The sequence below is a fragment of the Euleptes europaea genome, chromosome 1 (genome assembly GCF_029931775.1).
Source record: "Euleptes europaea isolate rEulEur1 chromosome 1, rEulEur1.hap1, whole genome shotgun sequence".
Lineage (NCBI taxonomy): Eukaryota > Metazoa > Chordata > Lepidosauria > Squamata > Sphaerodactylidae > Euleptes > Euleptes europaea.
In genome coordinates, this window is record NC_079312.1 from 128767720 (window position 1) to 128794814 (window position 27095).

The 27095-nt window shown below is 45.5% G+C and overlaps 1 protein-coding gene across 1 annotated transcript; it reads right to left on the minus strand.

Annotated features, from left to right (window-relative positions):
- Positions 1 to 3106: 3106 nt before the first annotated feature.
- OTOP3 (otopetrin 3) lies at positions 3107 to 25747 on the minus strand. Its single transcript, XM_056862208.1, has 6 exons — positions 25366 to 25747; positions 12242 to 12378; positions 10631 to 10689; positions 8264 to 8382; positions 6074 to 6990; positions 3107 to 3340 (listed from the first exon to the last, which is right to left on the minus strand). Exons 1-6 carry the CDS (start codon positions 25745 to 25747, stop codon positions 3170 to 3172), a joined length of 1785 nt encoding a protein of 594 aa, XP_056718186.1. The 3' UTR covers positions 3107 to 3169.
- Between the last annotated feature and the right edge of the window lie 1348 nt (positions 25748 to 27095).

The window sequence follows — 27095 nt, forward strand, 5'->3', positions numbered from 1 at the left end:
TTCATTTACTTACTTAGGTGACCATGGGGTTCTATTTATTTAAACCTCTTTCAGGTTCTTTTGGGTTTGGTTCTCTCTTTTTTGCTTTTGAAATGCACTTAACTACTTTATACCTGATGCTGTAGTGTAGCATCTGAATTTCTGTTTCCCTCTTCTCTCTTGGTTTTAGAGGCTATCCTGTTGGAGATGGATGTGTGTCAAAGTCCATCATACATCCTCTCTAATGTGTTTTATGCAAGCCTGGAAAGGAAGTTATGTTTCATGGGGCCACATAAAGCAAATTCAAAATTGCTCTGTGTTGGGAGTAGTTTGTTTCCTCTGCTGCCTATCAGTTTCCTGTAGCTCAATTAGACAAGATAACTTCAGAAAGAATTGTTGCAGAACTAGGTGACCTACTATGGAACACCTCAAAATGGTAGGAGGGACTAGACATGTGCTACTTTTCAGGAGTTCAGAGGGAATATTTCTGTCGCATTAAATATGAAAAGATATATGATCATTGGAGCAGAGTTGAATTACTTAGGAGGCTGCCTGGTATTGCTCCTAGTCATGGCTGCCTAAGTTAGACTGTAATAGATTCAAGGTAAAAAAAAAAGTTAGGGATTTCAGTCTAGCAGAGTTCTTGGGATCTAGATACCTAAGGTTCTTCAATGTTTGAACAAAGTGGTTAAATTCTAGATATTAACTTGGAACTTATTCTAGATACTTTAAAAGTCAAAGAATAGATGGAAAGTACACTTTCTATCCTGCTTGCCTCTGGAGCTCATGGAGTTCTCTCATTTCAGCCTTCTTCCTCTCCTCATGTGACCATTCTGCCCCACTGACAGAAGTCATTAACTTCCTTGAGTATCTTCCATCTCTCAAATGTGATGGCTCTAGTAAGGGGGCTGCCTGATTATACCACATTTGTATCTTGCAGCAGGTGGGAAGGTTCTCCCTGTCAGACACGGGTCTCTCTATTCTCCCCATCCCTCCACACACACGCACACACATGAACTCTTTGATCTCACATCTTTTTGTTTTGTGATTTATGTATTTTCCTTGTGAATTTATCAAGAGTTTTGCATTCTGCGGTGTTTCAGGTCTGATCTTTGTTCAAATTTGCACTGTAAACTGTTTGCTTTACATATAGAGATAAAATTATCTTAAACACTGCAACTGGCTTTACTCAGTCTGTATCAGAAGAGGTTTATGAGCTTGTTTGTGTTACTGTTTGATTTATGATGATCTGGCATCCTTTGCAACATGTACCTTTCCATTAAAGGCATGGCTGCACAGGAACTCCTGGTTCAGCGCTTTACTGCTAAATGAAGCAGCACCTGGGAGAAAAGTGGTCTGCTTCACAAGATTGGCATAGTTCTTTGTGTCTGCTGCCTGTCACATAGACTTGGGATAGTGTGGGTGCTGGGCGCAGTGTGGCTTTATTGGGCTAAAATGCGCAGAATAAATGCATCTATGGAGTGATATGCAAGCTGAGAACCTTCACCTGAATCTGCAACATTTTTCTGGCTGTGGATGGTAACACTTCCATTTTCAGACGTTGAATAGGGTGCTTTGAGCTTGATCAGGTGAATCAGTTTGGTCTTGGCTGTGATAAAACTGGTCCAAGACTTTACATGCCTGCTGCCCCTGCATGTCTGTTGTTCTCTTTTTGCAGGATCAGTAACCCTTTCTCTGTTCTTTATCTAAGAGTTAACCTTCAGTAAGTTCCTTTGATGGGTTCCTGTGTTTTAAGCTGTGAGGCATGAGATAATAATTAACTTGTAAGAGTACTAATTTATCCTGCTCTTATTTCTTCTGACAGTTCCTATTGACATAAGGCTGAGTGAAATTAGCACAGATGCAAAGTCCAAACTCATTTGACCTTTTGTCTTCCGAAATTGAAGAGACGTTGTCTGGATAGTGTTGGAAGGAACACAGATCGGAATGTGGGTAGAAGCTCCTTGAACTGGGAGCCTGAATAAGTCTCTTATACCCTCATTTTTTCTCTCCCCTTTTTTAAAAAAGATAAAACTTCAGAGACAGCCAAGTCCCCAGCCCTAACCAAATAGCTCTTGGGAGTGATTTATTTTACAGTAGAGCAATAAAATGGCAAGTGTTTACACTTCCATCTATTAGCTCTCAGCAACAAGAATAATTTAGATAGTGCTAAAAGATGAATTGATTGCAAACCTGGGACCAGCCTTTAATCCTTTATATAATCAATCACCAGGCTGAGTCGAGGCTTATTATAATTAAAAGGCAACTTTCCATTGTTTTCCCTTTGCTTTGCCCTGAATACTGGGTGAAAGAAAGGCAGTGTAGCCAATAAACCTCTAGCATTCTGTTTGGAGATGCTGTGGCTCTCGCAGGGTCCTGCATGCTTTCTAAAGGGCTGTTTGTTTTTAAAGTATAATAATGGAACAGATCCCAATTGATAGAACAAGGACCTTCCTTTCTATCCTCTGCCTTGAAGAAAAGATCAGAAAACTGGTATTACCGATTAGAGTTTTTGTTGTGTTTCTGGTTGATACTGAGATTATATCCAAGTCTTCCCAAAGGTTATTTCTCATATTACTTTTGAAAGGCATAATATTGGGTAGTTAGATCCATGTCTAAAGATCCATGAAAACACCAGGTTGCGTGTCTAATGAGGCTGCTTAATAGGGCAAGGTTCCAACAGAAACTCTGAAATGGTTCTTCAGGCATGGATGGTTGCAACACTTGGGCAGTCACTTGCCACGGCTTTTCCCAAAGAGATTTTGGAGGTGTCCCTAAATAATAAAGTTCTTAGCCTTGCATCTAAATCTTTGGCATGCTCATGGTGGGTGATAATTTTATCCTATTACTGTGGTGCCCAAGTTGGCTTCCACATCTTCTGACCCTTCTGCTTAAAGGTCAGCAATTATTTAGCATCATAATAATTAGACACTATAATGTACACAAAATGATGCAATCCTATAATAAGATGCTACAGGGTGTGTGCATTTGCACTAAAGAGGCTCTTTACCGGCAAGATTAGGTCTTAATTTTTTTACTGGAATAAACTGTACAAAACAACAAATCTCCCCTTGTGAAACCCTCAGACAGTAATACGCTGTGGGACTTCATGAAGTGTCAGCTCTGGGCCTGTAGGAAAGTCTGTTCAGTATATTACTGTGACATCTACATACGAAGAACTGAGTTTGATTCAGACTGACCGATACACCTCCAGAAGATCACCAACTGAATGCATTCTGTAGAACACACCCAAGGGCAGCCCAAAATTGATGATAGCGAACCAGGTAGAGTATCCATAAAATGATTTCTCTAATCCATTCTCAAACTCCGGATGTGCTCCAAAGGATGGCATGATCCATAGCTGGAAAGGGTTGTGAAAAGAGAGCAGGAGTTAGAGGATTAATGTGTGTTTTAATTCAGTGGCTCTTTAAAAAAAACAAAAAACCTTTGGGGACCTGCTTTTTAGTTTCCCCTTTCAGTGGCCTGAGAATTGTAGTCTTTTGGGTTCCTTATATCACATATTCTCTCCAGCACCCATTGCAGGCAGTGTTGTTACCCATTTGCAAAGTCCATCAACCCGTTTCTGACCCTGTCCCATATTATGGAATGTCCTGGCAGTCACTTCCCCTCCTACTCCAGACCTCTTTTCAGATGTTTGATTTTAGAACTTTGACTCTATGCAATGGGAACGTGCCCTGTGCATGACCTTGGTTACCATTTTCTGTAAATGAGACAACACACGTGTTTTCCATGCACATGCCGGTTTCGTATGTGCAAACAGAACCCCAGATTTTTGAGGGAACATGTTTGCATTTACTAACGTTGTATGTATACAGAAAATATGTGTGTTTCCACATTCATACAAAATGGTGACCGTGCATATTGGGAGGATTGTACATAGTGCATGCTCCCCATTATGCATAGCCGGAGTGCCAAAATCAAAGTCTGCAAAGGATTATAATCTCCTCTAGGTATGCATTGTCTGACCTTGCTTCTGTTGCTAGCCTCCCCCTTTCTTTCTGTAAATCCCATACTACACCATCGGTTTCTACAGTTGGTTCTTCTGTTGGTTCTCCTTCCCCCCTCCCATTTTAGTTTATCTCCTCTACAGCCTCTGACCACGCCAGCATCTCCTGGGCTTGAATTAAGAGGTAGAGCCATCTCAGCACCGTTAATGTATGGGGGAGCCAACTAAGGCCAAAAGATACCCACTCTTTGTCTTTTTGTAGGCAGCCCATGCCTTCTGGTAGCTGCACTTTATGAAGTCTATCTCCTGCCAAATTCTTCTTTCAGTCTCTCCACCCTTTCCCCCTTTTCTCAACCTTTTGGAGTCTGTTTCCGGCAGCATAAAATCTACTCTGTCTCTCATTCCCAGTCCTTACCTCCCTGCATTCCTGCTCTTTCTGGAACTGCCATCCTCTCACACAGATGGCAGCCACCCTCCATGGTCTAGAGAGGCTGCATGTTGTAGCTATTTTCCACACAGGGACAATTACATGCACTTTGTTGGTGCAGCTGCCAGTACAACCCAGTGGCAAATGGACTTCCACATGGAAGGTTTTCCCATAGTTTCTCTACCCTGGTCCCCCCAGCAGCTGCCATTCCCTGCAGTTGAGTATAATTATGTTGATATAACATTTTTATCATTAAAAAAATAAGGGTCTAGCATTGCAAATAAGGGTCTTTCATTGCAGAGATACCCCTCTCTCCAACTACCACCCAAGAGCTTCTCTGCCCTCTGCCTTTGCCTCCAGACTCTTAGATCTTGTTGTTTGTTCTTTTTGTGTAGATTTTTGCTCCTCCTGTTCTCTTCTTAATCTCCTGCAATCTGACTACCATCTTCTGCACTCCACTGGAAACATCTTTGCCCAAATCACTGATAATCTGCTCTGTTCTTGTCTTCCTTGACCTCCTTACTGCCTTTGATACCCCTGATCTGCATCCCCACCTGTTTACATACTATGTGTTCATGAATGTCCTCAAATGGTTCTCTTCCTAAATGTGTGATTGCTCATTCCTTTTTTTCACAGAAGGAAGCCCTTCTCGGCATGCCCTCTCTCCATTGCGGTCCTGCAGGCATCTTTCCCTGGCTCTGTTCTTTCTCTACACACAGTCCCTGGGTGTGACCTCATAAAATCCCAAGGCTTTCATGCCTACCTGTATTGATGATGATGCTGTGCTCTGCCTCTCTATCCCTAAACCTTCCCCCCTCTGTTCTTTCTCTACACACAGTCCCTGGGTGTGACCTCATAAAATCCCAAGGCTTTCATGCCTACCTGTATTGCTGATGATGCTGTTCTCTGCCTCTGTATCCCTAAACCTTTCCCCCCTTCCCTCTACATCTCTAATTGTTTGTCTGTGGTTTCTGTTTGGATGTCTTCATACTGAATATGCCCAGGGCTGAACCTCCCAACTCCCTATGCATTTTTCAAATCCACTGTAACTGTCACCATCTACCATGTAGTAGAGGCATGAAGCTTGGCTTTCTTTGACATTTTTTCTGTGGTCCCCATATCCAATCCGCTGCCGAGCCCTGTTGTTTCCTTAAAAAGATAGCCCTTCATCTGTCTCCTTTGGCAAAAAATCTGTCTTATGCTCTAATCTTCTCTTGCCTTGACTACTGCAGCCTCCTGTCTGGCCTTCTGCTGTCACATATCAACCTCCTTGCCCTCCTGTCCAGCACTCGGCTACCAGAATCAGTCATGTCATCATTCTGAGCATGCATTGCTCCTCCTTAAATCCTACACTGGCTTCCTGTCCACTCCCCTCTTCTGATGCATCCCTGCTCATGAGCTTTGTTGTTTCAGCTCCTTTACTCTTGGCCATCTGAATAGCTCCTTCTCCCTCAAATAACACCATCCTTTTTCCTTTGCCCCTTTGGCCTGTAACTGCCAAAACAATTTGGTCCCACTTTTCCATGAAGCATTTGAAACAATTTCTTGGTTCCCACTCACAAGACTTGGTGAAAGTAAGGTATATGTAATGAAGAAACTCAAACACTTCCCCCATACTCTCCTGCCTCCCCTTGTCATTTTTCTTCTATGGTATAATGTATATTTCCCACAGATTTCCCTATGTGCACTTAAGTTCTTACTATGATGTTGCACATGATCAAGAAGCTGGAGATCTCCTGCAGAGCTGTCCTTTTCCAGTTCTGAACGTAGGCCTGGGAAGCTCTTCTTATCTCCTGTCTTATCTCTAAGCTATAAGCTTTAGAATAATTATCTTCACACTTTTCTCCTTCTTTTGTTTCCACCTCCTTGTTGGCTGTTGATGGTGTAGGTTCTTGACTGCTGTGCGAAGTGATAATGTGTTCATTGGGTGCTTTCTGGGCTGAGGTGGAGCCTTGCATGGCAGGTGGGTTATGGCTGGAGGCTTCGTCTACCACCAGTGGCTGCCTATGGAGCCCCTCAATAATGAAGACATTCTGGGTGATGTGCTGAATAATGAGGCACACTGAATAGGCTAGGATGATGCTGTTCAGCAGACTATTTGGATTGGTGGCCACGATGGCCACAATGGAAAAATATGAGATGCCAATCTGGCCCAGAGCTGCTCCCATAAGCAAGATCACATCAAGGCTTCGTGTTGGGTTTTTCAGCGTGTCCAGCTCCCTCTCTTCTAGGCCGTGGATGATAGTTCCAGCCAGGGCCCCTACTGTCATCAAAGGCAGCAAAATGATGTAGTAGGAGTAGTAGAGTACGAACACGTGATAGCTAGGGGAGGAGCTGGTGGCTTGGATCTGATACAGCATGAAAATACAGATGCCAATGATTACTGCAGAGGTGCCAAGCAGAGGCCCAAAAATTAAGCCATGGATTTGGAATTTAGGCTTAGAACGAGCAGCTGGGTGTTGAGCAATGCGCCGGCCCACATTCTTCCACATGACATAGAGCATGGAACAGGAAATCAAGCAGTATTCTGTGTTGAAGGGATACAGCAAAATATATCCTTTCTGGAAGACCTTGCAGACTGTTGTGTTAGGACACTTGCAGGAGCTGGTCGTGTTCCCTGGAGTGAGACAGTGAGAATGGCAGGATCATAAGAGAAACTCCTATGTGTCAAAAACCTAATATTCAGCTTTAAACATCCTTGGAGAGTCTAACATTATGGGATGCCAATGCTGAGTGTGCAGGGCCAAGATTCCTGCTAACCTACTAATTTTGATGCTAATCACAGCTTGGAAGGGGCAAGAACCTGTTCCTGACCATGACCCCTCTCAAATCTTGCCTGACAGTTAAGTCGTTTATGCATGGGTACTCTCACTTATGTTCGCCCCCTGTCTGTCTCTGTTGTTCCTTGGAGTTATGCATGAGTTTTCTGTCCATTAGTGATGACCTAGCTGCCAGCCCTCGCAATGCCTGGGTCTTCCCATTCCTCTGTTAACCCAACTCTTCCATCTTCCCTGAGCAAAGCCCAGGTGAAATCCCCATGCATGAGGCAAAGTGCGGGACACGCAAGCTTGGTTTCACTCACAGCCAATTACACAGCATCATGTCCAAAGGCAGGGATTCAAATATTTCCCTCTTCCTGGGAGCTCTTTCTGAGCAGAAGGAAATATTTTTAAAACCAAGGCTTGGATTTCTCCCCCGTACCCCTTCTTTTCAGATTCTTCCATTTTTGTTGTTCTTAAAATGTTTTTTTATGTGGCAATTGGGTTTTGGGGGGAATTTTGAGCTTGGAGACTGCTGGTGCAAAGATTCCCAACAGGAAAGTGTGGGTCCAGCAAGCAACGGACCTCAGGTAAAACTCCCATGCATAAATGACCTTAGTGTTTCTTTAGCTAGAACACATCTCTTCTATGTTTAATGCTGACATTTTGAGGATTCCAGAAGAAGCATAGCCCATGGATTGTATTACGCTGATGCCAGAGTGCAATGCTATGAGGAAGCTGGGCAGTTCTTGGAATCCCCACCAAGGTGCCTCTTACGTTACTCAGGCTTCCTTCTTCTTCCACATACTAAGATATAGGGCTTGGCAGGAAGTCTAGCAAGGTGAAAATGTGTCAGGCTAATGGAGCTTCTCTTCATAATTTAGGCCTACAACAAACGTCATGCATTGCAAACCTATGTATTGCTGCTACACGAAAATCTCCTTTGAAATTGGCTTTTCCGCTATTGGCCTGGGCTAGCACCTTGTGAAGGTGAAAACACCACACCCAGAAAGTGGTTGGTGTGGAAATGTGCATGGGCTGGGGCAAGTGCTCCTTTGTGTTAATCTTGTACATCTTCCATCTTGCCCTCCCATTTTTTTTAAATTAAAAAAGGTAAATAACGACCCTTACCTTCAAATGCCCGCACAAGTTTGTTAAGTTCTGAATCAATTTCCCTGTGAATGGAATCATTGGTCACTGCTACAAGCCACAGGAGAAAGTTAGTGGCCATGGTAAGCATCAGCCCACATCTGCCAAAGAAGAAATGTGTCTTTATACTTTATTGCCATGGGGTTGGGCTCTTCTTGGAATGTCTTCAGTCCTTTTGAATTGATACCCCATGCAGACTTTCTGAGAGTCAGAATGTTTGTAACAAAACCAGGAACCATTGTACTGCTACTGGTAAAAAATGATTGCCCTGGTTGTACTTCCTTTTCACAGAATGGACACAGAAGTTGTTCTGTAACTTTGCCCTATTATCACATTGACAACATCATATAATATGCAGGTGACAATGTAGAGCCGATTACCACTTACAGAATACCTAGGGTTGAAGGCATCTCATTATATTTTGCATCTCGTTATATTTTCACATTTTTCACTGGGTTGCCAAGCGTAAAAGACCCCAGTTCCATGATCATACTCGCCAAGTAAGGATTTTGGTGCTGGGTGCAAAATTTAGCTTCTTAAGGGTTTACAAGTTTGATTTTTAAAAAGAAATCATTGGCCTTTTATGCATGGCTGTTTCACTTGCCGTCACCCCTCCGACAACTTAGGTTTCCTGAGTTTCCCCGCGTTTTGCCCGTGTTGTCAGGGTTCTGTTTATCTCAAATTTCAAAACACGGGAAAGTGCAGGGGGAGAGTGAGGCAACCTCTGATGGTCGGAAACGGCATGCACAATCCAAACAAAGACCTGATATCGTCGGAAGGGTGACTGCAAGGGAAACAGTTGTGCATAAAAGGCCCTTAACTCCAGAAAGGTGGATCCAGCATGAGGACCTTGTGCTCTTTCCACAAGGATCCCTGATCTTCCTGGGTCTTCTATCTTCCAGTTGCCATTTCAGATCAGGAAACTTTTATTCCTGGATCTGCATGACCCACATGGTCTCTGCAGGACAGGAGGCTGCAGTGAGGAGGGAGAAAGGGGCAAAATTGCTTCCTCCAACCTCATGCATGAGTAGGTCTCTGCCGATGGAAGAAGGGATTTCACCCCTTTCCACCTCTCCACCACAGCCTCCTTGACCTGCAGGTTTGTTACCATACTCTCTCTGGCTCTTGCAGCGGTGGGAAACTTGTGTAGGGGTAGAAGACCCATGACCATCAGTACTTTAACCTGACAGATTGTGGAATCCAACCCAGATAGCAGGGAAGGGGACCAGAGCAAGATTTATCTTGGTCTTGATATTTTCCAAAGCTGCCTGCCCATTTTTTTCTATACTGGGCCCTTAAGGTAGCTGATAACTCACTTTGGGGAAAAAAGCAATGTAAAGCCTTATACAGAGGCATGAACACATAAAAGCATGAACAGAAGCACAGGATATGCATAATTTGTATATCCAATTGTGCATCAAGGAAATCTAATGCCTGAGGGAAAATGCAGATCATTTCATAATTCTGATGGCATTATAGATATGGGGGTGGGGGTGGCTAGATGGAATGGAAGGGGCACTGCCCTGGGCCCATAAGCAATGTGTGTGTGCGGGGACGGGACTGTGAGCACTCGAAATCTAGCTTATAGCTTTCTTTTGGCTTCAGAACTTCCGGTAGATGCTGCCTGCTCATTTTCAGTTGTTTCCTGAATCAAGGGTCAGAAGCTGCTTTGAATCTCAGGAAGCCCAACTCTATGTACAGAAATAGCCTGGAAAAGTGAAAGTTGACGATTTTGTAGGACCTCGTTTCCTGAACCACAGCTCTCCTCAGTTTTTACGTCTCCATTCAGTGCTACAGTCTCAGCAAGTTCGATGACAGGAGAAAAAGAGAGGTCCAGTTCCTTCCTGACCCTGTTCGCCACATCTCACACACCCACTGCCTTTGACCCTCGCTCTAGCTGCTTCAACTCCAACAGCTGCAGTAAGGAATAGGAGGGCAGAAAGTTCTTCCACATTACTTCCCCCCATAGGAATGAATGGCAGCCATTCTCTGGAATAGGAGAAAGCAGAGAGATACCCTTAGGGATGCCACAGAGGTGGGGCTAAACAAATATTTGGTAACCGCAGCCACTAGGAACCGAGCCTTCCCCTTTCTGTTCAAGCCCATCCTCAGTTCTGTTTCTTTGCTCCACTTGTCTGCTGCCCTGCTGTATGTGCCACCCCCTCCCCGGCAAAGATTAGGTGGGTGGCCAGTAGGGACATGGCCTTTTCAGAAGTGGCACCAAGATTACAACATTTCCTCCCCAGCTCTGTCTACAATTGAAATACGGCCCGTGTTAGAAGCTGCAAAGGCAAGGAATTGTGGCATGGGGCTCTGGTCAGTCCATTATAAAGGATTCTGTTTTCCTACCTGGTGAGGTTGTGCTGAACCTGGGTACAGTCCTTTGCATGATGCCATATAAAATAAGTCTGAAATCAACAAAAAGAGTTTAAAAAATTGTGTGGTATAAGCTTAGTAATAGTTTGTACAACTAAATAATAATACTTTCGGCTCAGGGAGAATGCCATTTTTTCCCCTTCCTCTTTCTTTGTCCAAGCAGCCTTTGGTGTGACTTGAAAACCTGTTTTGAGTCAGGTGCCATTCAATTATCTCTGCAAAATATCACATCCTGCATGCTATTTTAAGATTCTACAGACTTCCCCAAAATTCCTTATTGCTTAGTTTTCTTTTCTGCCCCATCTCTTTTCTTGAAAATCCAGCCTGATTATGGTTCTGTAGAACTTGAAAGCTTGCACAGTGTACTATGATATTTTGATTGGTCCTGTACTTGGAGATTGTCTATGGACCATCATGACTACTACCAGTCTTTGAATACTTATAGTGTTCAAATCGCCCACACCTGGATGATCCAGGCTAGCTCAATCTCATCAGACCTTTAAAGCTAAGCAGGGTTGGCCCTGGTCAGTATTTGGAAGGGATATAGGGTTGCTAACCTCCAGGTGGTCCCTCAAATATAAAGGCTCAGTGCTGTAAGGATAATTGGAGCAACCCAAGACAGCACTATAAACAAATTTCTTATGCAAAAAGTGAATTTTATAGTGAAAAACTGCAAAATATGTACAATTATATACAAATAAAGATACAACAAGATACAAATGTACAATAAGCAATCCAAAAATGACTATAACAAGGATATCACAGATCCTAATTAAACAGGTAAGTCACAATATACGACCCACAATATACGATCCATTTTTTGCATATAGTTGCTTGACAACTGGACTTAATTACTGCATTAATCAGAGACTTCTTATCAAAAGACACCTAAGTGGGTCATATATTGTGACTTACCTGTTTAATTAGGATCTGTGATATCCTTGTTATAGTCATTTTTGGATTGCTTATTGTACATTTGTTGTATCTTTATTTGTATATAATTGTATATATTTTGCACTTTTTCACTATAAAATTCACTTTTTGCATAAGAAATTTGTTTATAGTGCTGTCTTGGGTTGCTCCAACCTCCAGGTGGTGGTTGGAGATCTTCTGCTATTACAATTTATCTCCAGATAACAGATCAGTTCACCTGGAAAAAATGTCCACTTTGGAAGGCGGACTCTATGTCATAATACCTCATTGAAGTCCCTCCCCTCCCCAAACCCTGCCCTCTCAGGCTCCACCCCCAAAATCTCCAGGTATTTCCCAACCCAAAGCTGGCAACCCTAAGAGACCACCAAGGAATACCAGGGTCACTATGCAGAGCCAGGAAAAACACCAATATAAAGGGTTTTGATACAAGAATGGGTCAGTCTGTTGTTGCTCTTGATGATAATAATCATACAATTGTATTCTTACTTGTAATGACAGCATATGTCGTAAATGCAACTATAATGTTTAAAGATAGCAAGCAACTGATGAGAGCTACACTTTTGTCATTAGCAGATATCATATTTCTAATCGCTTTCCTTTCTACATAGTGTAGATAAGAAGCTCAGTTGTAGCCAAAGAGGTATCTAATACCTGAATGCAGATGAAGAGGATTTCTATGCAGGGGAACAGGATTTCTATCTGGGATTTGCACTGAAGGTGGATAATGTCATATCCCATCCGGAACACATTCAGGAGGATGCTGCACACTCCAAACAGCGCGAGAGATCCTGTATAGACAATGTTCTTGTTAAAAGCAAAATATTAATATTAAACATAGGGAGGCATATTTGGAAAAAAACCAAAAGGGAATTCAACAGACAGGCTTGTCATTGTTCTCGGCATTCGCACTGTTGGTCCAGCCCGGGCTGGTCTTTGCATGACTAAGGTCTAAAACGCATGGTCACTTAGCCCAGTTCCATCCCCGTTCCACCCAGGATCAAATGAAGCCGCATTACCTGGAATGAGCAGGGAGTAAACTGTGCAAATGGATCCATGAAAACAGAAAATGCGGGTTCCTGCTGAGTAAGCCCTCCCTCCCCCAGCTCCTGGTGATTGGTCCTTTCGAATTGACTAATGGAGGCTCCCCCCCGCTTGTAATTTTAAAAGCATTTTAAGAACTAAAAAATAAAAAACGGAGCTACCTGAAAGAAGGGGGGGGGAATCCAAGCCTCGTTTTAAAAAAGACTTTATTTTTCTCAGAAAAAGCTCCGAAGTAGCAGCAGGCAGGAAACAATTGAATCCCTGCCGCTTCAAACACTGCTTTGCAATTGGCTGTGAGAGATGCCAATCATCTGTGTTTCCCTCTGTTTCTGTTTCTCCCAGAAGAGGAATGGGAAAAGGCGGGTTCATTTCGCTTCAATACAGGGCTGAAAGAAGAGTAAATAAGGTATTGTCCGTTTGCGAAGATTTGATCCTGGGTGAAACTGGGAGGGAACTGGACTGGAACGGGGCTGGAACTGGGCTAAGTGACCATGCGTTTTAGACCTAAAAAAACATGCCCTAATCGGTCTTACAGTCTGCTGGGGTCAGTGTTATTGCCAATGAGGTTTACCCAGACAATCAGCTTTCTGAACCCTGATGTGTTTGGGTAGTCTCAGCCAGTGTATTGGGTTACAAAAATGCAGTTCAGCTGGGTAGGGCTATTAAATTCAGTTCCAATCTGATACTGGGTAGGGCTATTAAATTCAATCAAGAGCCAGGGTGGTGTAGTGGTTAAGGTGTCAGACCAGGAGCTGGGAAACCCAGGTTCAAATCCCCACTCGCGCCATGGAAGCTTGCTGGGTGACCTTGGGCCAGTCACACCCTCTCAGCCCTGACCCTGGCTAGCATTTGGATGGGAGACCTCCAAGGAATGCCAGGGTTGTGACACGGAGGCAGGCAATGGCAAAACACCTCTGAATGTCTCTTGCCTTGAAAATAGGGTTGCCATCTCCCTCTTCGGTGGGAGGATTTTGGGGCAGAGCCTGAGGAGGGCAGGGTTTGGAGAGGGGCAGGACTTCAATGCCATAGAGTCCAATGGCCAAAGCGGCCATTTTCTCCAGGTGAACTGATCTCTATCGGCTGGAGATCAGTTGTAATAGCAGGAGATCTCCAGCTATTACCTGGAAGTTGGCAACCCTACTTAAAAACCCTACAGGGTAGCCATAAGTCAGCTGTGAATTGGCGGCAAAATAAATAAATAATAATAACCCAAAAGTCACAGGATGATATGTATTTCCTAGAAGCCTGCTCCCAGAGTAAATTTTCCTATAATGGATGGGAAAATTCCTTCCCTTTCATAATTCCCCCTTCCTGCTGCAGACCCCCAGTTGGCCTCTCGATCTATTGCTGTCCCCCAGGAGTAGCATTTCGGGGACTTCAATGCAGCAAGGGGGGGGGGGCTCAGGAAAATTTTCTTCTGCTGATACAAGTGCATTCTGTCAATAAAAACATTAGTATGGATCCAACCCACAAGCTATTATTAAGAGCAGAGCTAATATTGGAAGCTTGCTTGTCAGTTTACTGGCATGCAATTTGCAGCAGAGGATATGTGGGGTAGAGAGAATTGTGGGCCGTGGCACACAGGAAATGGGGAAATCCCTCCCTGAAAAGGAGCTTTCCCTGGGGTGTGCTGCTTCTCTTCCACACTATTAGACTTTCTTTAAAATCTCTTCGCTTCCAGCATAGTGCATTAATTATGTCTCCAAGCAAGAAACCTGAGCCTTGTTTACTTACGTGAGGGCTCCTTCTGTTCTGGGATCGAAGGCATCTTGCAGACTGTGGGTTTTACCATCACGTGCCCAGGGAGGCAGGACTAAAACTTCTCTTCCTGTCTTCCTGGGCGTGAAAACCTCTCAGTCCCAGTTTTCGGACTCGCTGAGCTAAAGGAGACAGGTAAGAGCAAGGAACAACAAACACTACAGAAACAGGTAGTATGAATGAGAACTGGAACGAGAAAAAACTGGAACCATTTTACCAGTGAAAAGGAAACTCCTTGGTAAGCGCAAGATGGCGGACAAAGGAGAACAATTGAACGTGACTGGAAATTTCTGAATTTAAACAGTAATAATGGTCTTACAGAAAACTGCTAACATCTTGGAGGTCAGAAAAAACTCTTGGGAGAGCAAGATGCCTTTGATCCCGGAACAGAAGGAGCCCTCACGTAAGTAAACAAGGCTCCGTTCTCGTTCTGGGCTGTCTAGGCATCTTGCAGACTGTGGGATCTCCAAGAGCTAGTTAGTCTGGGTGGGCTTAATTCTCCTCCACGACGTGTTGCAGTACCCTTCTGCCGAAGGCTGCGTCAGCGGAAGCCATGGAGTCAATTTTATAATGCCTAGTAAAGGTGGATACGGAGGCCCAGGTGGCCGCCCGGCAAATTTCCTCCACTGAGGCCTGTCTATCAAATGCCACCGAGGTGGCTGCACTCCTAACAGAGTGAGCTGTGATACCTACTGGGACCTGCAGTTTACTGGACCTGTAAGCTTCGGCAATGCATTGTCTAATGGCATAACTAATGGCTGATCTGGACATCTTACATCCACGATTCGGGTTATTTATGGAAATGAACAGAATCAGAGCGCCTAAGGTGGGAGGTACGCCTAATGTAAATCCTGAGGACCCGACGGAGATCTAACTTGTGCCATTCTTTCTCTTTGGGATGGCTGGGGTTGGGGCAAAAGGATGGCAGGTGAATTTCCTGTTTTCGATGGAATTTGGAATTCACTTTCGGAATGAAGGAGGGATCAGGCCGAAGAACCACTTTGTCTTTGTGTAAAACGCAAAATCCTTTTCGCACGGAAAGCACTCCCAGTTCAGAGACCCTCCTAGCAGAAGTAATCGCTGTCAGGAAGACTGCTTTCATTCTTAGCATTTTTAGTGGAATCTCCCAAATAGGCTCGAAAGGAGGTTGTGTTAGATCTGTTAATACTACGTTCAGTCGCCAAGTAGGAAAGCGGTGGATGGGTGGAGGGCTGGTCTGGATCACTCCCTTCAAAAAAGTCTGTACGTGTGGATGTCTAGATGGTGCGATACCGTCAACAGATGGGATAACTGTAGAAATAGCCGCAACCTGCCTACACAAGGTGGCCGCCCTGAGACCTTGTTCTGCACCATCATGTAGGAATTCTAGGATCCTGGATACGCCTGGTGTCAAGGGGTCAGCTTTCTTTCGTTTGCACCAAAGGACGAAAGTCTTCCATGAGAAGTTGTATATTCTTCTAGTTGATGGTTTTCTGGACTCAATCATGGTGTTGACTATTCCAATACTGTATCCTCGACTTAGGAGATTGCTCCACTCAATTTCCAGGCAGTCAAGCGCAGCCATTGTGGGTCTGGGTAATGTAGTGGACCCTGATTCAGTAAGTCTGAAATCTGAGGAAGTGGCCACGGTTGCTGTATTGACATCTCTTTGAGGCTGGGGAACCATGGTCTCCTGGCCCAGAATGGGGCTATCAAGATGATCGTGGCCCTCTCCTGTCTTATTTTTCTGATAACTTTCGGTAGGATGGGAAAGGGGAAAGGCAAATAGAAGCTCCTTGGGCCAAGGGGACATCAGGGCATCCATCCCTTTGGCTTTTGGATGGTAGTACCTCGTAAAAAAGTGTGGAAGGAGATGATTGTGTTCCGAGGAGAAGAGGTCTACTGCAGGTTTGCCGAATCTCGCTCCTATCTGTAGGAATATGGATCTGTTGAGGGACCATTCCCCCTCGTCTAAGGTCTGACGGCTCAACCAATCGGCTTGGAGATTGAGCACCCCCCTGATGTGTTCAGCTGAGATGGAAATTACTTGCTCTTCTGCCCAAGACAATATCAGGACTGCTTCCTTGTGAAGCTTCGATGACTTGGAGCCCCCCTGTTTGTTTAAATGTGCCTTGGCAGACACATTGTCTGTTCTTATAAGAACGTGGTGATGTAGGAGAAGGTCCTGAAAATGAATCAGTGCCAGGCGGATAGCTCTGAGTTCGAGCACATTTATGTGCAGTTTCTTCTCCGCTTGGACCAGACACCCTGAGCTATATGGGACTGGCAAGTCGCTCCCCATCCTTCTAAGCTGGCATCTGTTTACAGTTGGATCTGTTCCTCTGCTAGGAAGAATAGGCCCTTGCTGAGGTTCTTGTGACTGCACCACCACGAGAGACTTCTTTGGAAGTCTTGATCCCAGTATATAGTCTTGTCCATCTTTCTGGCAATCAGATGTTGATAAGGTTGTAGGAGGTTCTGCAGTGGTCTTGAGTGGAACCTGGCCCAGGGAACACAACTTAGACAGGACACCATTAGACCCATGAGTTTGGCGAGGAACATAAGTTTCCCCTTGTTGACCCTGAGTAACGTTTGGGCTATGGATTTGATTTTGGCTATCTTGTCTGTGGGTAAAAAGACTAGATTCTTGCTGGTGTCTAGAATGACCCCTAGGTGTTGTAGTCTTTGGGTCGGTCTCAGTGGCTTTTCTCTGAATTTATCAAGAAGCCATGCTCTGTCAGCGTCTGAACAACTCTGTGAGTGTGAGCTTCCGACTGTTCCCTGGAATTTGAACAAATTAAGATGTCGTCCAGATAGGGAAAAACTCTGATTCCTTCTTGCCTGAGGATGGCCACCAGGGTTACCAGTATCTTTGTGAAAACTCGGGGAGCTGAACCCAGGCCAAAGGGGAGAGCCCTGAACTGAAAGTGCTTCCCCGCATAAAAGAATCTTAGAAACTTCCTGTGAAGGGGGTGAATGGGGACATGAAGGTAGGCTTCTTTTAGATCTAAGGAGGTCATGAAATCCCCTGGTTGGAGGGCATCTATGATGGATTTCAACGTTTCCATCCTGAATTTTCTGTATCTTACTGACCTGTTCAGGTGTTTTAGGTCTAGGATGGCCCTCCAGTCCCCATTTCGCTTGGGGACCGTAAAGAATATTGAGTAAGTCCTCACGCCAGATTCTGAGGGAGGAACTGGTTCTATGGCCTGAATGGAGAGCAGGTGATTTATGGCTGTCATGGTTCTTAAATGCTTTTCTTGCTTCAATGCTCTTGGGGATCTTAGAAACCTGTCCCTTGGGGTGTTTACGAACTCTATTAGGTATCCTGAGGTCACCACTTGGGTTACCCATGCATCGGTGTGTGTGGGGGTCCACTTGTGGCTGAAGTTTAATAGTCTTCCCCCCACTACCATTGGGTTGGCGTCATTGTTTTGTGCTCTTGGAGAACTTATCTCCTTTGGCACTGAACTGTTGTTGTTGTCCCTGTTGGGGACGAAATAATCTGCCACCCCCCCTACGAAGGGAACCTATGTTGTTCCAATTCCCTCTTCGTTGTTCGGGCTTGAAGCAGGAAAGGGAGTGGAAGGACCTAAAGCTGGGATAGGATGAGGAATGTTTCCCATCCTTTCTGAAAGATTTTGAAAGGACTTTCTTTTTGTCTTTGTCTTCAACAAGGATCTTTTCCAGTCTCTCCCCAAACAGTTTTCCCCCTTGAAAAGGATAAGAAAGAGTCAGGGATTTTGTTTTGAATTCATTTTGCCATGGCCTTAGCCATAGGGCCCTTCTGACTGCTATGTTGGAAGATAGGCCTTGAGCTGCGAAGGTCATCGAGTCAAGGGATGTGTCTGCCATAAAGGCAGCAGCTTTTAGGAGTCTGTTAAGACCATCGGTGATTCTACAGTTGTCACCGGAATAGAGCTGAGCTATCTTTCTAATCCAAACGATAGAAGCTCTAGCCATGATAGATGTGGCTGCCGAGGCCTGAATGGCCAATGCAGTGGAATCATGAATCTTTTTTGTCAGGACCTCAGCTTTTCTATCCATGGGATCTTTTATGTTTCCCATACCATCCTCTGCAGGAAGATCTGGAGAGTGGACTGCCACTACTGGGGCATCGATTATTGGCATTTTAAGGAGGCCCATGGCTGGGGGAACCGTAGCGTACAGCTTCTTGACATTGGCTGGGAACTGTCTATTGGCCAAAATTTTATCCAATTCGGCTCTAACCTGTTTTTCAAAGAATTCTGGGAAGGGAATAGTGTGATACTGGAAGTGGGATCTAGGAAAAAATTCCTTGGTTCCCTTCTTCCTGGACTTCTTATGTTCTGGTGCTGGCTCAGGTTCTTCATTTAAATCCAGAGCTACCAGAGCCTTACTTAGAAAATTCTGGAAGTCCTCAGCCCCAAAGAGGCGAGGTTGTTGCTCCTCTAAAATTACAGGAGTATCCTCCTCGGATTCATATTCCCCGTCCTCCCTACTTTCTCCCTCAGAGTCATCATTAATAGAGGGATCATCTTCCTGTGTGAGCCTGGATTGCTCTTGGAAAGATGCCTTTCTGGCTGCTTTGGTGGGCCACAAACCTCTTAAGGTTTCCTCCTTACCCCTATTCTGCTGATTGCCCTGAATCTGGGATAGTGGGCTGATCTGAGGGTTACTCCCTATATTTCTAAGGAGGGGGGAGATAGAATCACTAAAGGCTTGGAGCATTTGTGACTGTCTGTCCAATACCCCATTAAACAATTCAAAGGCTTCTCTGCGGGATAAAGGGGAATCCGGATCAATCACGCTTACATTACTCCCCGAATCCGACACAGGACTCTGCGCTAATGATCTCTCCGCTCTGGCTCCAACTCCGCCCATCTCGTTTTGGCGCGCGGCCCTCTTGGCGCCATTTCCAGGTGGCCCGGCGGCGCGCGCTCTTTTTGGGGCCCTGGGGCCGTCTGCGCTGAGTTCCGGGGAACCGCAAGAGCGGTCATTGGAAACCTCCCTATGACTTTGCCCTGTTGAGGCAATGAGGGCTCAGTTGTTGTCTCCTTCAGAAAGGAGCTCCTCTTTGGACTCGCCTCGTTCGCCCACCATCTTGCTCTTGGAGCGAAGGGGGGGGGAGGGAGAAGGAACGGGGAAAGAAAGAAGTTCTTTTTTTTTTAAGTTTAGAGCAGAGTAGGGGAGAGACGGAGCAAGATTAGGAGTGGAAAGTAGAAGGGTAAAAGAATTCTTCCAAAACGCTGTCCTCTAACGGAGCCGACTGGCGAAGCTGCCTCCCTATACAAGGCAGGACGGAAACTGGGACTGAGAGGTTTTCCCGCCCAGGAAGACAGGAAGAGAAGTTTTAGTCCTGCCTCCCTGGGCACGTGATGGTAAAACCCACAGTCTGCAAGATGCCTGGAGAGCCCAGAACGAGAATGGGTAGTGGCCACAGGTAATCACTTTAGGGCTAGTCACCTTAGCACGCAAAGATAAATCTCTCTATATAGTGCAATGGATTCTGAGAGCTAGGATGGAAATAGGAGATTTTCTGACCAGGTGCTCGGTCTTTTCATAGCTGCACAACAGAGAGTAATTCAGCAGTGCAGCTGACTTTATTTATTTATTTATTATTTTATGGAGGAGGGAGAGCTGGAGTAAATCTTCTGGATTTTAAAGGACTGGGAGCCAGGAAAAGGTGTCACCTTTGTATAGAAAAGGGGCAGCAGACACTATTTTGGCTGTCTGCTGCTTAGGGTTCCCAGCTCCAGGTAGGGAAATACCCAGATATTTGGGGGGGGGGTGGAGCTTGAGGAGGGTGGGGTTTGGGGAGGGAGGAGCTTCAATAGGGTATAATGACATAATGACACCTTCCAAAACAGCCATTTTCTCCAGGCGAACTGATCTCTGTTGCCTGGAGATCAGGTGTAATAGCAGGAGATCTCCAGTCACCCCCTGGAGTTTGACAATCCCACTGTCACTGCATCCAGGGCTGAGCAGCACTTGCAGAGAAGGTAGATTTGTCAGAACAGCAGGTCCCCATGTCTATTACTCTGTTTGGTAGAGTGCATTAAAATCAGCCGCATATGTCATGCTTTCAGACTGTGTGTCATCCCATCTTGAGCCCGGTCAACGGCCTCGGCGCCATTCAACTTCTCGGCGCATCTCTCGGTCCCCGGCTTCATCCAGGTCCAGTCGGCGGTGATCAAATTCGCGCCATCGCCGTCCTACCCATTGGACCCGATCTTCTTCTTGACGTCGGGCCGATCGTCGGAGCCGGTCTTCTCGTCAGAGCCAATCTGTCTCCTTCTATGTCAAGGGACACTGATCCATCTGAGTATGGCGCCTCCTACTTCCCTGATGAGGATGAGGAATCCCGCACTTCAGCTCCCTCACCCGAGGACACTGTTGGGGACTCTAAGCCGCTCTCTCCTACGGGAGATGTCCGTTTATATGCGGAACAGCTCATTCGCATGGCGAAAGCTCTAAAAATTGAGTTTAAGCCGGAGAATTCTGGCCCTATAGATGATATTATGGATATCCTTCATAACCCTGATGTGGGCCCCGTGGCCCTTCCTATGATTAAAAGCATTCTGGAAGTTATCCATAACAACTGGGCTAAGCCTGCTTCCATCCCCTCTTCCACCAAACGAGTCGAGAATCTTTATAAGATTTGCAGGGAAGGTGGGGAATTTCTGTACCAGCATCCCCCTCCTAACTCAGTAATGGTGGAGGCTCTACCTGGTAAATATAGGTCTGGAGCACACTCCTCCCCGCAGGATAAGGAAGGACGTAAACTAGATACCCTTGCCAGAAAAATTTATACTTCCACTGCGGTTGGCCTCCGCATTTCCAATTTCCTTGCCATTATGGCTAGGTATCAATACTCCTTCTGGGATCATATATCCCCTCAAATCTCTATCCTTCCCGACGATCAACATCCCTCTGCAGTAGCTATCCAGTCCGAAGGCATGTCCCTCGCAAGGCAACAGCTTATGGCTGCACGCCATGTGGCGGATTCCTCTAGTAAAGCCATTGCCTCTGCCATTGTCATTCGCCGGCATGCCTGGCTGCGCCAATCTGTTCTCCCCTATGACACTCGAGCCGTATTGAGGACCTTCCTTTTGAAGGGACGTCCTTGTTCAGCGACCAAACTGATACTTTCCTGGATCGCTTGAAGAAGAATAAAACAAATGCCAAATCCTTAGGGATTGCTCCCCAAGTGCCTGATTTTAAGCGACGTTACTTTGGCCGTCAAGCCAACCAATCTTCCTGCCCATATCGTTTCCAGGGCTCCTTCCAGCAACCCTCCTTCCGCCCGACCTTTTCCCGAACGCAGCAGGACAGGAAATTCCCATCCAAACCAAGGGCCCGTAAAGGCCCCAGAGGGTCTCCCGGCTGTTTCAACAAACCAAAGCAGGCATGACTAGACGTGTCTGCCTGTTTTCTTGATCGCCTGTCGGCTTTCTACCATTCATGGTCTGCTATTCCTACTGATGTTTGGGTTCTCAAAATAATAAATGTTGGTTACTTCATATAATTTGATATGTTACCTCCATACAGGCCCCTGGGCCGCTCCTTTTCGCTGGCCCCAGACCTACTCGTACAAGAGGTTGCCACTCTCCTGTCGGAGCTATTTCAGAGGTTGCACCCTCAGACCAGAACCGCGGGTTTTACTCCCGCTTTTTTCTTGTTGATAAAAAAGGGGGGAAGCGCCCTATCCTGGATCTCCAGGACCTTAACACTTTTATTAGGACCAGAAAATTCCGTATGCTTACGCTCCCAGAAGTGCTTCCCCTCCTGGAAAAGCATATGTGGTTCGTGGTGTTAGATCTCCGCGATGCTTATTTCCACATCGCAATTCATACTGAGTGTCGCCAATACCTAAGGTTTGAATGCAATGGTAAATGTTACCAGTACAACGTGTTACCTTTTGGGTTGTCCACAGCCCCCAGGACCTTTATGAAGTGTCTTGCAGTGGTGGTAGCCCACCTTTACCTAAAGGGTTGTGTAATATTTCCCTACCTTGATGATTGGTTGGTGGTGGGTCCGTCACAACCGGAATTGGCCACTCAGGTGGACTTGATTCTTTCAGTCCTCAACAATCTGGGTCTCTTGGTTAATTTTTCTATGAGTCTAAGCTTGTACACACGCAAATACAAACCTTCATCAGGGCTCAGTTGGATGCTGTCCAAGCCAGGGCCTTCCTCCCTGTGCAGAGAGCTCGCGCCATCCAAAAAATGGTGGCTAAATTCACAAAAAACGGTTTCAAACAGCCCATGGTATTCAGAAATTATTAGGCCTCATGGCTTCTACCACGGCCGTGGTAGAGTTTGCGAGGCTCTGTATACGCCCGCTCCAAAACTGGTTTCTCCGGGTGTTCAGGCTCAATGTTGATTCCCAGTACAAACGCCTTTCCATCCCTAGATATGTTATTTCCTCCTTACAATGGTGGGCACACAATGCCAACATCCTCTCAGGTGTCCCCTTTCATCGCCCTTCTCCTCAGAAGTATCTGTTTACAGATGCTTCCTTGTCAGGATGGGGGGCTCATTGTGGTGACCTTACAGCCCGGGGTACTTGGTCTTCCCTTGAATCCCGATTGCACATCAATTTGTTGGAGCTGCGTGCCATCCGTCTTGCTCTGTCTTCATTCACAGGGCACCTGGACGGACAGCACATTCAGATCGCCACAGACAGCTCCACCGCCCAGTTCTATATAAACAAGCAGGGCGGCACAGGGTCCGTTTCGCTCTCCAAGGAAGCCAGCGACATCTGGGAATGGGCCATAGCTCACCGCGCTACTCTCATAGCGATTCACATTGCGGGCAAGAGCAACACACTAGCAGATGCTCTGAGTCGCCTTCCCAATCAAGAGCACAAGTTTACCCTAAGCATCGACTGTCTCCACCAAATATTCCGCCAGTGGGGTTACCCGCAAGTAGATCTTTTTGCCACACACCTCAACTCAGTGTGTCCCAAGTTCTATTCGAGGGCGGGAGCCAGCCCGGGCTCAATGGGAGATGCCTTTCAGGCAGTTTGGAACGGGGCTCTGTTCTATCTCTTTCCCCCATTCCCTCTACTTCACAAGGCCCTAGCCAAGGTGAACCACGACAAGACAGATGCCATCATTGTCACTCCGTTTTGGCCCAGGAGGTCATGGTTCGCAGTGCTCATGTCACTTGCACAAGGGAATTACATGCTTCTTCTGAGGGATCCCTCCCACTCCCCCCCCGGACCTGCAGCTTGCAGCCTGGAGGATGCTGCCCCAGGGCAATGGTCTGACAAGGTAGCTAAGGTTCTGTTGCATTCCTTAAAGTCTTTCACACGGCGTTCCTACGACGCTAAATAAAGGCATTTTTTCTGAATGGGCTAAGGTTAAAAATGTTTCACCAATCAATTGCCCACTGTCTGTTGTGTTTGATTACCTTCTATCTCTCAAAGATGATGGTTTATCTAATTCTTCCATTAAAGTTTATTTAGCCGCTGTATCTGCCTTTCACCCGGATATTGACTCCTTCTCAGTTTTTTCTCACCCCCCTTCCAAGAAGTTTTTGAAGGGTCTTAATAACTTGTACCCTCCTGTCACTCCACCAGTTCCCCAGTGGAGTCTCTCCTTAGTCCTTTCTCAACTCATGAGACCCCCATTTGAGCCGTTAGCTACTTGTCAAATGGCTCTTTTATCATTCAAGGCGGCCTTTTTAGTCGCCATTACCTCAGCAAGGAGGGTGAGCGACATATCAGCACTGTCACATTCCCCTCCTTATACTAAGTTCCACTCAGATAGAGTAGTATTGAAGCCTAAACTCTCCTTTTTACCTAAGGTTGTTTCAGCCTTCCACCTTACACAGGACATAGTCCTTCGCGTTTTCTTCCCTCACCCATCCTCTGATGCTGATAGAGCATTACATTCCCTCGATGTCCGCAGAGCCCTTCTTTTTTACATTAAAAGATCTCAAAGCTTCCGTAAAGATGACAACCTTTTTGTTTGCTTCGGCGGTCATCGCAAGGGTCGTCGTGCTTCCCCTCAGACCCTCTCGAGGTGGATCATATCAACCATCAAAATGGCGTACGAATTTGCTCACCAGGAGTGCCCTCCTATGATTAAAGCACATTCTACCAGAGCTTATGCGGCTTCCATCGCCTTTTCCTCTAAGATAGATCTCCGGGACATCTGTAAGGCTGCCACCTGGTCCACGCCCTCCACTTTTATGAAACACTATGCTGTGGATGTGGACTCTGAGAGATGCAGCCGTGGGATGTGCTGTACTGCAGTCTTTATTTCGGTGACTGTCCCACACCCACCGTCCTGGTAAGCGAGCTCGCTACTCTCCCAATGTGGGACTGCATAGAAGCCACGCAGATGAAAAACAGAGTTTCACTTACCTGTAACTGTTGTTGATCTGGTGGATCTTCTATGCAGGCACACATCCCTCCCTCCTTCCCCGCTGTGGGACCTCTCCGCTAGAACAGTGGTTGGTTCCGTGATGGCAGGTTGGAGAACTGGAGGGAAGAGTGCTCCCTCCCCCTTGGGTCATGTGACCATGGGCGGGGAGATTGCAGGCCCCAAGGGGAAGGGAGCACTCTTTTAGATTTTGCTAGAAGCTGACAAATCTTATCCGTGGCTGGCCTGCGCCTTCGCAGTCCCAATGTGTGCCTACATAGAAGATCCACTAGATGAACAACAGTTACAGGTAAGTGAAGCTCTGTTTTTTTCATATTTTAGTGTCATAAATGTGCAGATTCTGTTATCCTCAGGGCCTTGCTATTTCAGAATGCTGACACTCACCCCATGTTAGCAAACATGTAAGGTTTGGACCTCAGTGAAGATGGCCCATCTCAAACCACCCAAAAGGCACTGTTGATTGGTACGTTCACTTGTTCCATACCAACTTCATCGATATCCCTACCTATTTGTATGCACAATAAGAAGACAGATCCTGTTACCTGTGAAGTACAGTAAGGCTGCTACTTGGATCCAATATGTCAAGTACTCTGGGAGGGCAAGGAAGGTACTTGGCAGTACTTACCCTTAACCCAGACTGGCCCTGCATGGGCATCCCGATACAAGATGGCATGTGGCTTCCGCCTTGTGAACAGTAAATAGTATGCTATCCAGCCTAAGGCCACAATCTTGAGGATGGACAAGAAGATCCAAACATCTCCCAGGGTAATGGCCACCTTGTTAAAAATCATACTGCAGATGAATGCGCTGCCTAGAAACACCACGTTCATGGCTAGCAGGCCTGAGAAAAGCCGCCCAGCTTTCTGGGCCTGCTTGTCCCTGCGCACCAGGGAAGAGCAGTGCCGGTGCAGCCAGGACTTCTCGTAACGGATCTTCCAGGCCTCTGGTTTGGAGGCTGTCTCTGGCTCGTCTCCTCCAGCTTCCTGGGGATGGCGTCTCTGCCACATGGCTGATTTGCTATCTATGGCTGAGTGGCTGTTCTGCTTGGCTGCCTGATGGGAAGAATTGGCTTCCAGTCCTCCTGCACATTAAACAACAAAAAAGGGGGGGGTTAACAGACCAAGAGGATGCTGTTGAAGTAAATGGCTTTCAGCTTCAGATGGAAATGGAAGAGAACAGTAGGGTGGATTGGGAAGTCTCACGATCACATTTGAATGTTTCAGGGCTTAACCCGAAGCAGGGTTTTACCTGAACCATGGTTTCACCTGAACCAGGGCTCAGTCAATCCCCATCTCTTTTTATTGCAAGGACCATTTGTATTGTTAGGTGATTGCAGCGAAACTAAGAAGTTTCACACTCCCCCAAAAGTTAAATAAATTGCCAAAGCCTGAAAGCATGTAGAGCAGGGGTCTCCAACAGGTAGTGTATGAGTGACAGGTAAGTTGCTGGCTATGACAGAGTGGCTCAGTGAAAGCAGCTGCTCTAGGCTTTGTTTGTTTTAAAAAACCTTTTTTGTTGTTGTTGTGTTGCTTAACTTATAGCTTAATTTCTGTGCTGTTCCTAGTCCATATCCTATTTTTAGGACCAAACCCAGTAACATGCTGGGGGCAAGGAGTTACTTGGGCAAACCCTGACATATGAATAGAGAAAGGAGAGGCAATAAAGATAAAGCAGGGAGAAATGATTTGTGTAGTTCCCCATTTGGTTTCAATGTACTAGTGTAAAGTAAACATAGGAAATCAGAAATAATCATAAGCATATTCTTTGACTTTCTTTCTTTCCCTGCTCGTTCCTGACAAAAGTCAGCCTCAGGGCAGCTAACAAGAAGTAACAAGTTTCTGTATTTAAAATGCAATGCCAATACATTTTGATACAAAACCATTTTGTGGGAAAGTTACATTTAAGAAAAGAAAGAAATTCTTTAGGACTCCTGAAATTGTGTTTCTATCAAATGCTCGTTATGACCAGTTGATATGTATTTTTTTTCAGCTTAAGATTTTGTCACCTGAAAGCAAAATCAAATATCATATTTAGTGCCAATATAAATTCCAGACAAATAGCCCTTGTTTCGTTTCAGTATAAGGTATTTTAAAACTATTTTCTCAATGGGAATTTTAAAAAATATTTTTTTTTGTAGTGGTCAGTATTTCTGAGCAACTGTGAACTTCTTGCTTAGGATCAGTTAGACTCTTTCCATTAATTAAAAAAAACCTAAAAACTATACAACACTTTCAGATTTATCCTTCTAACAAAACAGTACACATTTTTCTTGTTAAGCTAAATCTTCAACTAAAAAGTCATACAAATAAACTTTATGAGTCATAGTATATCCTTTTGTTTAAAAAAACAACAACC